We start from the raw sequence: 13,583 nt of genomic DNA, 5'->3' as shown, positions 1-13,583 counted from the left end.
TATCTTGTTCTCCTGGAATCCTTAATACTGGCCGCAGAGAGTAGGACTGTGCAGTGGAGAAATATTTGCTGAATGATATGCACACATACACACACTTATCACAAGTTATCATTTGTTTTCTGTGTGGAAAGAGATACAGAGATACCCAGCAAGGAGAAGTCCATCAGTGCCCTTTGCCCCTCCATCAATGACTTATTTCCTGGATAAGTCAAGCATGTAGTTGTTTCTGTGGTACCTTGTGTTTTTCTAGATTCACTAAAAATATGTGATTAATATGATGAAGTGGATGGGAAAAAAATCGAATTGGCAACTTTACAAGTCTTTTCTTTGATGATTACTTTTGATTTGTGATTATATTGTCACCTGAAAAGCTGACTTTATAAATGCCAGATGGTTATAGTTAGAGTGGGATTTGATGACAAAAAAATAAGCAGTTATAATGCTAGGCATGCTTGATTTTCCACAAGCCCAAACAACACATTGACCTCTGGTATTTTGTTTTATCAGCAGCAGAGATGATCTTCAACAATAAAGTAAACTTTTTTTCAGGAGGTTTAGCTACTTTCAGAAAAATTCCATATGCCATTCTTAAATACACCTTAGTATAAATTCCCTTATTCCCACCTGGTATCATCATTGTAGTAGAACACAGAGACATAATGTACTATCATCCTAAAGTTTGTAAAAACAAGATGATAACATTACTAAAAACCCCAGGAGCAAAAATGTGGCATTTCCTTTATTGTCTTTAAAGGGGGAAAGTGTCATATCTCTACAGCAAAATAATCAAGATCAGCAGTTGGAAATTTTAAAGCAAACAAACAACAACAACCAAAAAAAAAAAAGAGGCATGAATGTATCTGGAGGGCTGTAAACCATTAAACTTGTTTATAACACTGTATTGAAATGAAGAAAAATTTAGTTGAAAATGGTGCAACTGAAGAAGCCAATGGATATTTTATGATACTAAATGTGTTTTTATTTTAATAAGGAAGTTATGTTCATTTTCCCAATTGTATATACTTGTATTTTATTGTGTCTTTTTAACCAATGGTCAGTGGTGATGTTATTAATATTCTGATGGATAGGAATAGAATTTGAAATAAATTAAATGGGTTAGGAAAAAGTATATAAAACCAGTATATTTAACCCTTTGTCTTCATTATTAAGTTTAGATTTGAGGGCTGGAGGTGTTATTCAATAGTAGAGCACAAGGCCAATATTATGGTTTGGATCTGAAATATCCCCCAAAGGCCCATATACTAAAGGCCTGGTCACTACTCTGTAGGGATATTAAGAGGCAGTGGAACACGTAGGAGGTAGGACTTAATGGAAGGCACTTATATCATTTGGGACATGCGCTTGAGGGGAGTCTTTGGATGCTGGCCCCTCTCTCTCTCCCTCACTTCCTGACTGTCCCTTGCTCCTAGTTATAATGTACTGCCTTGCCACAAGCCAAAAGCAAGAGGGTCATGTGACCGTGGAATGAAACCTCTGAAACTGTGAGCAAAAATAAACCTTTCCTCCTTATAAATTGTTTTTTCACAGGTATCTATCCCAGTGATAAAAAGCTGAATAACCCACCTACCATACATAAGGTCCTGGGTTTGATCCCCAGCAGCACAAAATAAATAGAAAACTAAAACTAGGTGATTAAAATAAAATTAGATTTGAGCCCTTATCTTTCTTTTTATCTTTTTAGAGTTTCTTATCAGAGTCAGATACTATCTCTTGTCATCTGGTGAACTCTCCAAGTACTGTTCATGGAAATTAAACTAGGCCTTTCCTGAGCACACTGTGAAAAAATGGCAACCTGTCCATTCCACTCCAGGTCCCCTCTAATTCATTCTAAGTTCTTTCCATTGCCCTTAGTATCTCAAACACATAATGTAGTTGGTGTAATTTTGTGTATTGTTCTTTTTCTGTCTCCCTCTACAAAAGGATATGGTTTATCACTTTTATTTTGGTTTGTGGTGAGTGCAAACCACTGAGAAAGGCACCTGTGGCAGATTAAGTAATTAATGGAAGAATGAATCTGTAATTAAAACAGATAAAAATTACCAAGTACTATGCACCAAACACAGTTCTAATTACTCCATATGTACATATAAATCCACTTAATGCTTGTGCCAACCCTATGAAGTCAGTGCTTTTATAATTCCATGATACAAATGAGGAAATTGCGGCACATAGAAGTTGAGAAACTTGATACTTATTTTGCTGGGTTAAATGGCTAATGTCAGGATCTGCATACCAGCATAGGAAGTCCTGCTTCCAGCTCATGATCTTACCTGCAGGTTAAATTGCCTTTACTTTGTAGACATGGCTTTATAAAGAAAACAAATACTTATTTTCCCAAATAAATAGCTCCCAACATTTTTATTGTCTCAACACACCTGAAAGATCACAGCTTATATACCTAGAAAATAATGTCTTTTCCTGAGAGGCTTCAGAGGGAGGCGGCTGCAGGCTGGCTATAAAGCATCCTGTTTCTCACTGTCTCTGACATCACTCTTAACAACCACCACCTTGACTTGACTTTCAAAAAAAAGTCTTCAGCTTCTCAAAATGTCAGCCTCCTCATTTTAAAATGTGGGTTTCGGACTACAAGCTATCAAATGTCTTTCTCCTTCCAAATTCTGTGGTTCTATAAATGTATTTCTGTGCTCAGATGTGCAGGTGAAGTATTGACAGTAGAAAGAGAGAAAAGCCTTTTCCTCTACCGAATGCTGGTCAAATCCTTTCTATATTTGAACTTTAGAAGAAATTGCACAGGGTTCTTCAATGAAATAGAAATTAAATGAAAGTTGAAAAAGAGATTGAAGATAGAAGAATAATGGCTTTTTTGGAATCCATAGTAGCCTTTGGATTTTGCTACTAGGCTCTGTTGACCAGACCCTTGCAATTTCTACCTCTTTGGCATACCTGGCACTGAATAGTTCACATTTTCATTTCAGAACACGAGTTGCTCTTTTTTTTTTTTTTCCTTCTATTTGCTAGATTATTCTCTGCTTTTACCCTCTCACTATAGTTGAACTATACAACCCCAGGCCACATTATCTGCTTTATATTTCTATAGTTGGAGAGAGAGTTTCTTTTCCAGATATCAGTCAACTTAATATTAATTATTTCAAAATCTGATCAACCAAGACTTTAGTATTCTACCATCTTAGGTCAAAAAGAAAGAATCTGAAAAGCATCTCCATAATAATCGAGACTTTACCCATCGATGTGAAAAGTAAAATGGTACAGCTTCTTTTGAGATCAACCTGATAGATCCTCTAAAGTATACACATGTAGCCAGGGTCAATAGGTACTGCATGACTGTAATCCCAGTGATGCAAGAGGCTGAGGAGGAGGATCGCAAGTTCAAAGCCAGCCTCAGCAAGGCCCTAAGAAACTTAGTGAGACCCTGTCTCAAAATAAAAAATAAAAAAAAGGGCTGTGGATGTGACTCAGTGATTAAGTGCCTCCAGTTCAAAACCCAGTACCAAAAAAAAAAAAAAAAGTATACACATGCAATTACTATATGATGCAGTAATTCCATTTTGGGGTATACATCCAAGAGAAATGCATACTAAAACGTGAATGTGAAAGGTCTTAGTCGTGTTGCTATAATAGCCCAAAAGTGAAAATTATGCCAAATGCTCATCAGTTGTTAACTGGATGAATAAAACATGAGCTGTTTATATAATGGAATATCATTTGGCAACAAAAAGAAAGATTTATCCTTCAAAAATGGATAAGTTTTGAACAAATACATTGAATAAAAAGTCCTGATCATAAAAGATGACATACTATATAATTTCATATGAAATGTTCAGAATAGACAAATCTATAGAGACAGGAAGTAGATGAGCAGTTGCCTAGAACATTGATAGAGTGAAAAGAAACAGGGAGTGACAGCTAATGGACTTGGTATTTCTTTTTGTAGTGATGAATATACTCTAAAATTAATTGTGCTGTTTTATTTCACCACTATGAATATACTAAAAATCTCTGAATTGTATACATTAATGACTGGATTTTAAGGTATATAAATTATATATTAATGTAGATACATGTATATGTATGTGTATAAATATACATATATATGTATATTCATGCAAATGTGTCCTTTTTCCTAGAGTAAATATGAATAAAGTCTAACTCAGAAGTTAACTGCTATTTTTTTTTCTATTGCCACTGATCACTGATTTTGTGTTTTCTAGAGAAACCTCTTCCCCTACTCTCTCAGCGTAAGTGTTTGGAGGTTTGAGAATTAAACCAACAAAAGACAGATTAACAAGATAAAAGTCATGCAATTTTTATCAACATTTATACACATGGAAGTTCACAGAAAGAAGTGAAATTCAAATAAGTGGTTATGTTCAGCAATTTATATGTTTTTTAACAAAGCAAAGAGAATTTGGGCTTTGAGGAACAATAAATCTTAAGGAATTGACTAGAAAATAGATGGAACTAATGGAAGATAAGGATGATTTTTGTGGGCTGTGTTTATATAAAATCATCTTGCTTCTGGCTCCCATCTTCAATATGGGTCATTCTTCTTTTCAGGTACTAGGGTGTCTGGGGAGGGACACTTCCTCAAAGGGAAATTCATATCTTGATTTTAGACAGCTGAGCAGAGGGCAGAGAACTCTTCTGAAAAATGTTCATTCTCAGTTGCCTTCAGCTCAATGTAATCCTTATCCCAAAGTGGCACATAATAGGGTAGAATATTCTGGTCCTCTTCATCTTCTAGGTTCCTCAACTATGAGAATGAAGCTTTTATTTCTTTTTTTTTTTCCTTTTTAATTATTTTATGAAACTTGTCATTAATGATGTTTGTTTTTTTATGTACTTCATAGGAACTAAAATTAAAATGGCAGCTGAATCAGCAGCACCAGGAAAACTCAGTCTTCTAAATTGCATAACCATTGAAGTTAACCTTTAAAATTGAAATTCTGCAGCACAAAAGATTTAAATGCTAAAAGATTCATAAGATGAATCTTAATTTGGAAGTATATTTGTGAAAGAAACAAAAATATGATAGAAAATGATTAAAATATTATTTTCAGTGCATTCTCAGCTAGCTTCATAGAGCTAGGAAGGTCAGAGTGAATAACTAATAATTTTAGCAAAAACTATCAAGAATTTTTAATGAATGGGCCCACCCACTATGAACCAAAGAAATGATAAACTCCAGGACTTCCCACAAAATATTTTTTTCATGAAAGTTATCAAGAAAGTTTTAAAATTTTATTCATAAAGAGGGACATTCAAATACTTAAAATTAATAAAAATATTTCTATATTCTACATATAGAAAGCTTCAAAACTAATTTCTGTTTGCTAAAAATAATTTACACAGTAATATGTGTTTTTTTAAATATCAAGGTCATAAATTTTTAATGTTATTTTCCAAATTAATTTATAAAGTTAATGTGAGTTTTGTATTGTTTTTGTGGCGGTGAGGATTGAACTCATGATCTCATACATGCCACATAAGTATTCTACCACTGAGCTATATATTCCCAGCCCTGGAATCAATGTAATTCTAATCAAAATCTCAATATGATTCATTGTTGTTTTTAAAAATCAGGAAAAATGGAATAAATTCTAGAGGAAAATGGACAGAAAATGTACTTTTAATATTTGAACAGTAAGACCAATAACAGATGTAGCATATCACATGTTTGAATATATAAAGCTACGAATACAAGTCCTGGGCAAGCTACTATGACAACAGGGTCAGGAGGAGAAAATGATGATCAAGAGTAAATATGTCCTCTATGTGAGAGTATTCTAGTGAAATCTTTTAAAACAGTATGTTTGTCGTTCTTTTTACCTCCTGAAGTTCCTTTTGAACTGATTGCTATTTTTTTTTTTAACATTTCATTGCTGTGGGTTGAACCCAAGGCCTCATTCATGCTAGGCAATCATTCTGTCACTGAGCTGCATCCCCAGTCCTGATCATATTTTTAGTTGAAATTATTCACCATCACATCTAAGATGAATGCTTATGGAATTTATTTATGATTTTGTCATAATTACTAGTTTGTTTACAGTAATTCTTAAGGACTCAAATGGAGCTTGCAGAGGGGGTGGAGTCTTCTCAGGATACACAGCCCTCTCCCCATGTTCTGATGTGTACCTCCTGATGAAGAGTGACTGCTTCTCTAGGAAGCATTTCCTTAGTTAGCCACAGATTAGAATAGGCTCTATTAATAATTAAGTATTTTGTGGATAAAAAACTGAGTGCCCCTGACATAAAGTAAAATGAAAATCTTTAATAGCTTTTGTTCTGTGGATCAGAACTCTCTTATCAACAAATTTAAAACTATTGCTGTCTTTCTGGTCTTCCTCTAAGCCTTAAGTCTCTGTCCATCCCAACCACTTTGGCTTTCCTTGACACACCGCATTTTGCGGTCATCTAGATTTCTCCTTGAAAAGAGAATAAAGATTTTAGAAAACCGGCTTCAGGTCTTGACTATCCATAACCTCATTCCCTTGCCTGTTTGCTATCTGTCTCGCCCATCTAGGAAATATACGTAGCTGTGTGATTGTGTGCTACCTACACTATCTGTGTTGAGCACCCTTGAAGCTCTTTGCTCATCCCCAGAAGAGAAGCAAATGTGGCATTTAACTGAACTGCTTACTTCAGCCTGCATAAGGGAGATAGTTCCAAAAGCTCTTACTTGACAGAGTTTCATCACTAAATTCTGTATATGTGACTTTCCCAAGGTTTAGTACAATGAGATTTTCTTTGAGAAGAGTATTATGATATAAATTAAAACACCAGATTTGTAGTCACAACATTGTGGACTTGCTTTTTATTGGTTGCATGTGCCTGAGCAAGACACTTAATCTTCTCTGCTTTTTTTAAAATTTAAAATTATGTATATATTAGCAAAGTACATGATCCTCATAGTGATAGTGGTTGAATAAAAGAGATGTTTTGTAATTATTGTCATATTTTGAAGGCTCTATTCCTGTAGACATGAAATTAATGTTTTTTATGTGTGAGGCTGTTTCAAGCCTATATAAAGTGAAAGATATATATTATTTCTGTTTATAAGGAACCACAGAGTTTCAAATCAATTCATATGTAATGATTCAGGACCTTAAAAATAGCAATGTCTTTGCAGCCAAGTGTGTAGTCTAGCTAAACAGGTGGTTTTATAATAAAGATCATCTGAAGTTTTTAATAAGCGGTATTAAACATAGACTGCTAACAGTGCACAATTGGTAACTTGTTCCTTTTATAATAGTGCTTTAGTATTCCACTGAAACATGGTTAGTGGATGTGCAATATTCTTTGTTACCATTATGAGGGACTGTGTATATTACAGCTTCTCTACTGTCTCTGCTGTTAGCTGGGAAAATGTTGGGAGAAACAGCAGCTACTATCAACAGGGAGCCATATTAATTATTTGAAATGTGCCTCATAAGAGGAATCAGCAGAGTTTATTACAAGTCGAATATTACTTGAAACGGGAAGGTTACTCTAACTGTTATCATAATCTATGTATCATTAACTTTCCTTGTTTAGGAAAAGAGATTAACAACCCTGTAAATTGCTATAGTAAATGTGAGAAATATAACTGCATATTCCCATGTAGAAAGGAAGTGGTGGATTCTTCACTTCTACCCAAACCTTTTTTTACATAAAGCAGCTTTAGAAAATGAACCGACTCTGTAATTATGCTTCCTTGCTTCAAAATCCTAATGGTTTGCTGCATCATCAATATAAACTATAGTTACTATGAGTATTAGAAAAAAATTGTATTTAAGCTAGCTTTTTTTTTCCCTAAGACAGGGCATAACTGTGTTGTCCAGAGTGGTCTTGAAAATGCTAACAGTTTTTTAAAATCACCATTTTGACTTCCAAATCAACTAGCACTTAAACTCATAAGACAAAAAGCATATTACATTTAAGTATGTGAGAAGATAGAATGCTTTATTAGAAATAGAGAATAAATCCAGCTATTTGCTTTTTAAACTATGACTCCTTCTTGTTTTTCCATCAAATACAATAAGCAGGTAGGAATGTTTTATCTATTCAAATAATGGAAGAAAATCCTCAAGGTAAAATATAAGTTAATCAGTGCTGTCAAGTGGTCTAAATAAATGTTACTCAAAGTGTCATCTGTATGTTGAGTGCCAGTTTGCAAATTGTTTATTACTTCTCTGCAATAAAATGACTACAAATATTGAAAGCAGGTTGACAGAGCACTTAATATCTGTTTAATCTAGCAATAAAAAATGGGAACTTGAATTTTTTATGTCTTTGAAGTTTTTCCATTTCATTTTTCTTATAACTCGTTTTTAAAGTATCACTGCATAATACATTTATAATTTAAATAAAAGGAGAGGAAGACTTGTTGAAGCAACAATTTATTTGGGTGATGTTTGGATGATTTATTCTATATTTATGTTTGAGAAGATTTGTCTAAACTCTGAAGTGAATATTAATTCAATGGAGAGCTAGAAAATATGCTGGTGGGACTGCAAATTGGTGCGGCCAATTTGGAAAGCAGTATGGAGATTCCTGGGAAAGCTGGGAATGGAACCACCATTTGACCCAGCTATTGCCCTTCTCGGACTATTCCCTGAAGACCTTAAAAGAGCGTACTACAGGGATACTGCCACATCGATGTTCATAGCAGCACAATTCACAATAGCTAGACTGTGGAACCAACCCAGATGCCCTTCAATAGATGAATGGATAAAAAAAATGTGGCATTTATACACAATGGAGTATTTCGCAGCACTAAAAAATGACAAAATCATGGAATTTGCAGGAAATGGGTGGCATTAGAGCAGATTATGCTAAGTGAAGCTAGCCAATCCCTAAAAAACAAATGCCAAATGTCTTCTTTGATATAATGAGAGCAACTAAGAGCAGAGCAGGGAGGAAGAGCAATAGGAAAAGATTAACATTAAACAGAGACATGAGGTGGGAGGGAAAGGGAGAGAAAAGGGAAATTGCATGGAAATGGAAGGAGACCCTCATTGTTATACAAAATTACATATAAGAGGTTGTGAGGGGAAAGGGGAAAAAAACAAGGGAGAGAATTAAATTACAGCAGATGGGGTAGAGAGAGAAGATGGGAGGAGAGGGAAGGGGAGGGGGGATAGTAGAGGATAGGAAAGGTAGCAGAATACAATAGTTACTAATATGGCATTATGTAAAAATGTGGATGTGTAACCGATGTGATTCTGCAATCTGTATTTGGGGCAAAAATGGGAGTTCATAACCCACTTGAATCTAAAGTATGAAGTATGATATGTCAAGAGCTTTGTAATGTTTTGAACAACCTATAAAAAAATATGACATCATAAGAACAAAAGGCGTAATAAGACAGAGCTTCTATGTCTTAACATTTCCTTTTGTGTCCACAGGACAAGCACATCATGGACAGGTTTCCTATATCTCTCCACCAATTCACCTTGACTCTGAGCTGGAGAGACCCCCTATTAGAGGTGAGTTCTTCCCTATTAAAAAAAAAAAGAAACAATAGTTTCATCAATGATCAACATTCTTTGATGAGGTTCAGTAATTAAAGACAGTTAGTTGTAAATATGTATTTTGTACTGCAGTGATTGTTTAAAAAGCAGGGATTAAAAAATAAAGTGTGTGAGTAGTCTGGGAACAGAGAGTCTTTCTTATATTTGAAAGTGTGAGCTATTGTTCTGGGGAATACTTGTAAGCCAAAATATAACCAGAATACAGCAGCTTCATAAAACAGGGATCTATAGTTATTCAACTAATGGTGGACAAGTTGAGATCACTAGATAACATTACTTTTTTACAAGAATTTTCTTTTTTTCCATTATCCTGTCTTTCACATTATAATATCTTGATCAAAAGCATAATGACACATTTATTTTTAGAAATTGTCATTTTATTGTGATTCCATTTGTTATTTTATTATTACTAAAATCACTTAGTTTTAAAATTAAATTATGTATTTTCAAATTGGTGCCACTTGATGTTTTAGTTAAAGCTTTGTTGAATAGTCATACAAAATGAAAATCCAAAGGTTAAAATTAAATGATTCAAAATACAAGTAGAGATGCTTGGCATGGTGGTGCATGCCTGTAATCCCAGCAACCTGGAAGGGTGAGGAAAGAGAGCCACAAGTTCAAAGCCAGCTTCAGCAATGTTATTAACAATGCCATGTCTCAAAATAAAAAATAAAAAGGTCTGGAGATGTGGCTCATTGGTTAAGTGCCCCTGGCTTCAATCCCCAATACCAAAGAAAAGCACAATTTGAGAATTATTTTTTGTGCTTTTAAAAAAGCACTTATCCTGCTGGGCACAGCATCATATGCTTGTAATCCCAGAGGCTCGGGAGGCTGAGGATGAGGGTCACAAATTCAAAGCTAGCCTCAGCAACTTAATAAGCCCTATTCACTTAGTGAGACTGTCTCAAAATAACAACTAAAAGTGGGCTGCAGATGTGGCTCAATGGTTAAGTGTCCTGGGTTCAATCCCTGATAAAATAAAGAAAAAAAGAAAAAAAGAAAGAATGAAGCACTTATCTATGGTTTTCAGAATGTTTCATAAAAAATGTTTCATAAAAAGAGATCAAAGCAGATTTTGTTTGTTTGTTTTCTGCAGTACTGATATGGAACCCAAGAACACTCTACCTCTGAGCTATGCTCCCAGCCCTTTTATTTTTTTGAGACAGGGTCTTACTAAACTGCCCAGGCTGGTCTCCATCTTGAAAATTCTCCTGCTCTGCCTTCAAAACCGCTGGGATTACAGGTGTGTGCCACTGTGCCTGGCTCAAAAAAACTAATGTTTTTTAAACATGTCCTCAAATTTTATAAATACCAGTTATCCCAAGGTCACTTTTTGGTTTTAGCTAATGCAGCACTTGTTTTTTTTTTTTTTTGAAAGTATCACCTGATTTTAAAAAAAAAATTAGATCTGATTATTTCTTAGCATGTTTTATGTCCAGGGTTTTTAACCTCTTGTCTAATAAATTTCTGCCAGCTTGTCAAGGCACTACTGTATTATCAGTTCCTCAGAAGGGAGGAGCTCTATGCCTCTGTCTGTGCTTCCTTCCATTATAACTAAGGCATTGTATTTGATAGAGCAGCATGCATGTTTCCCTCTCTTATCTGTATGCTCCTGGAGGGCAGAGGGTACCATGATTATTATTTCTCTCCAACCATTGGTCTATGCTTGACACATATTGGCAACTCATCCAGTGATTTCTGTCCAAATGACTAACAGTCTAGATTTTGAAAAATGCATTTATGTTTTTTAAGAGAAAAAGGAGGCAGGGATGAAAAAGGAATCCCACAAAAAGGAAACAGAATGAACCACAACGTGGATGTATGAAATTGTGTGGTATTTCTAAGGTAGTATGCAGGATGTACAATAACATGGGAGCAATTCTACAGAGAAAAAAAAATGGAATAATGTAATTAAGACTGTGAAGGTTTCTGTATTCTTTACTAAGGAGTTTGGAAAAAAAGAACCATGAAGTACTTTTGGGTGTTTTCCCCCCAAGTCAATGATGTATTACATCATAACATTTCAGTTCTTCATATAAAGAAAACATCTCTGATGTTCCTATAGATAGTGATCTGATAAGCGAAGAAATTAACAGAGGAAGTTTATCCAGCAGTTCAGACAGACGATGATGGGGCAATTAGGAATGTGTTTCTGACCATGAAGTAATTATTGGTAAACATGGAATTGTGTTTTAAAACTATTTTGAGTTTGGCACAGTGGTGCATCCTTTTAGTCTCAGCTACTCAGGAGGCTGAAGCAGGAGGATTGCAAGTTCAAGGAGAAACTCTGCAAATGAGGCAAGATTGTGTCTCAAAAATAAAAAGGTCTGGGGATGTAGCTCAGTGATAGAGTACCCCTGAGTTCAGTTCCCAGTACCACAAAATAAAGCAACAACAACAACTCTATTTTGAAAATGAATGATGTGTGTGTATATACATGCACACTAACACAACATTACCTTCTTTCTTTTCATGTTCTATAATCCATGAATCATTTTGGGTTTATTCTGTATGTCACCATCCTACCTTTTCTCATTTTCACTGTAATTTTTTATGGAAATGTATTATATGCTAGGGCTGCATTTATTTATCATAATGTATTTCTTTTTGACATATGCCCAGTAATGTCTTACTAACCATAAGGAAAATGTAGAAGCAACTTACACAATACCCTTAAATAAAATGTATTCTCTACAATTGCAAAGTAGCTGTTGTATATAAATTCAGTGGCACTTATCCACTAATGAGTAAATTTGAGAGATTCTGTTCTTTAAATCTAATGTGATCATACATGGTATTTGGTCACATAATTTATGCTTGTGATAACTTTATGTGCATTCTTCAATTTACAGATTTTATTACTGAATAGAGGTGTAAATTCCAATAGTTTACTAGTGCATTAATGTCACAATACATTACAAGGTAATTAACCAGAGCTGCCACTATAAATAGAAAAATAGTCACAGCCTTCACTATAAACTACTTAATAAAAATAAGGTCCTGAATCAGCATTCACCATTATAGTAATTTTTCTTGACATATGTCCCATTAATCAGGACTTTAAAAAAAATAGCTTCATCTGGAAGTAGTGTTATTTTTTAGCCATTCATTATTAAAACAGGTTTGTTACAATTTTGTACTTATTTTAATGGGATTGGTTATATATTTCACTATGAAAATAAATTCTACATGTCTTTGAGACACATTTCCCATTTTATACAAGTGGAAATGAAAGAAATACTATTTTGGTTATTTTGTGGCAAATTGGTAAATAATTGCATTGTAATTCTTAGTAGGGCTCATTAAGTATTGGAGTTCTCCAAGTCATGTGTCCCTCCAATTTTTCTTTCTTGAATCTTTTATTTTGCCTCCTAGCTATTCATATGCAAAATATCCTTCTCTAAAATTCTGTCTATATTACAGGCAGAACCACTCAAGAAAAGTGATTGTGTGGGACTTGGTGTAGAAGCTGAATTAGAGTCCCGAGCAGAGGCATACATTGTTGGGTATTCAGACATAACCCATCATACTCCCTTCGGTTGAATGTGCCATTTTTGCTTTTTCATTTGCTTGTGTCATTGTTTTCCTGTACAACTAGGAGTTCTTCACATCGCTAGCAAGTAAAGTTGGATAAATTCATGTGAATTACAAAAAAAGATATTAACTTCTAAGATGTCCTCCATTTATATTACTAAAGATGATATTTTGAATGTTTCACTATATTGAATTTATTTTGTATAGTCTTTCTTTAGGTAGTATCTTAATAAGAAGTCTAATATTGAAATGTACTAGTTTGTACATTTGCTAATTTTGACAGTTACAATCTATACTCTGAGAAAAGAGCTCAAATATTGGCTCACATTTGAGAAAATTGCATCTATTTTTTTCCAGTTTTTTTTTTCTATAATAGACTGAGTAATATAAACATGGTTCAATTGGCACATAATCAATGAACTAGAATAATGCCAAGCATTAAGTTTCATGTGCGAATTGAATTACATTCAGCAAATCCACACACTGAAAATATTTTTTAAAGTTCAAAATAAGCAGATGGTCCTGCCTGGTGCATCT

The 13,583-nt window shown here is 34.3% G+C and overlaps 1 protein-coding gene across 8 annotated transcripts in view; it reads left to right on the top strand.

The window, feature by feature from the left end:
- Window positions 1-13,583, top strand: part of Adgrl3 (adhesion G protein-coupled receptor L3) — a 479,419-nt gene that overhangs the window by 260,299 nt on the left and 205,537 nt on the right. For all 8 annotated transcript variants that reach the window (XM_077803548.1, XM_077803550.1, XM_026395016.2 and 5 more), the window contains one exon: window positions 9,387-9,467. In XM_077803548.1, coding sequence (XP_077659674.1) covers window positions 9,387-9,467 — 81 coding nt within the window. The remainder of the gene's footprint in view (window positions 1-9,386; window positions 9,468-13,583) is intronic.

This window comes from Urocitellus parryii, chromosome 10 (assembly GCF_045843805.1).
Source record: "Urocitellus parryii isolate mUroPar1 chromosome 10, mUroPar1.hap1, whole genome shotgun sequence".
NCBI lineage: Eukaryota > Metazoa > Chordata > Mammalia > Rodentia > Sciuridae > Urocitellus > Urocitellus parryii.
The sequence above is the reverse complement of the archived record's forward strand: the minus strand, read 5'-3'. Positions and strand labels throughout refer to the sequence as shown.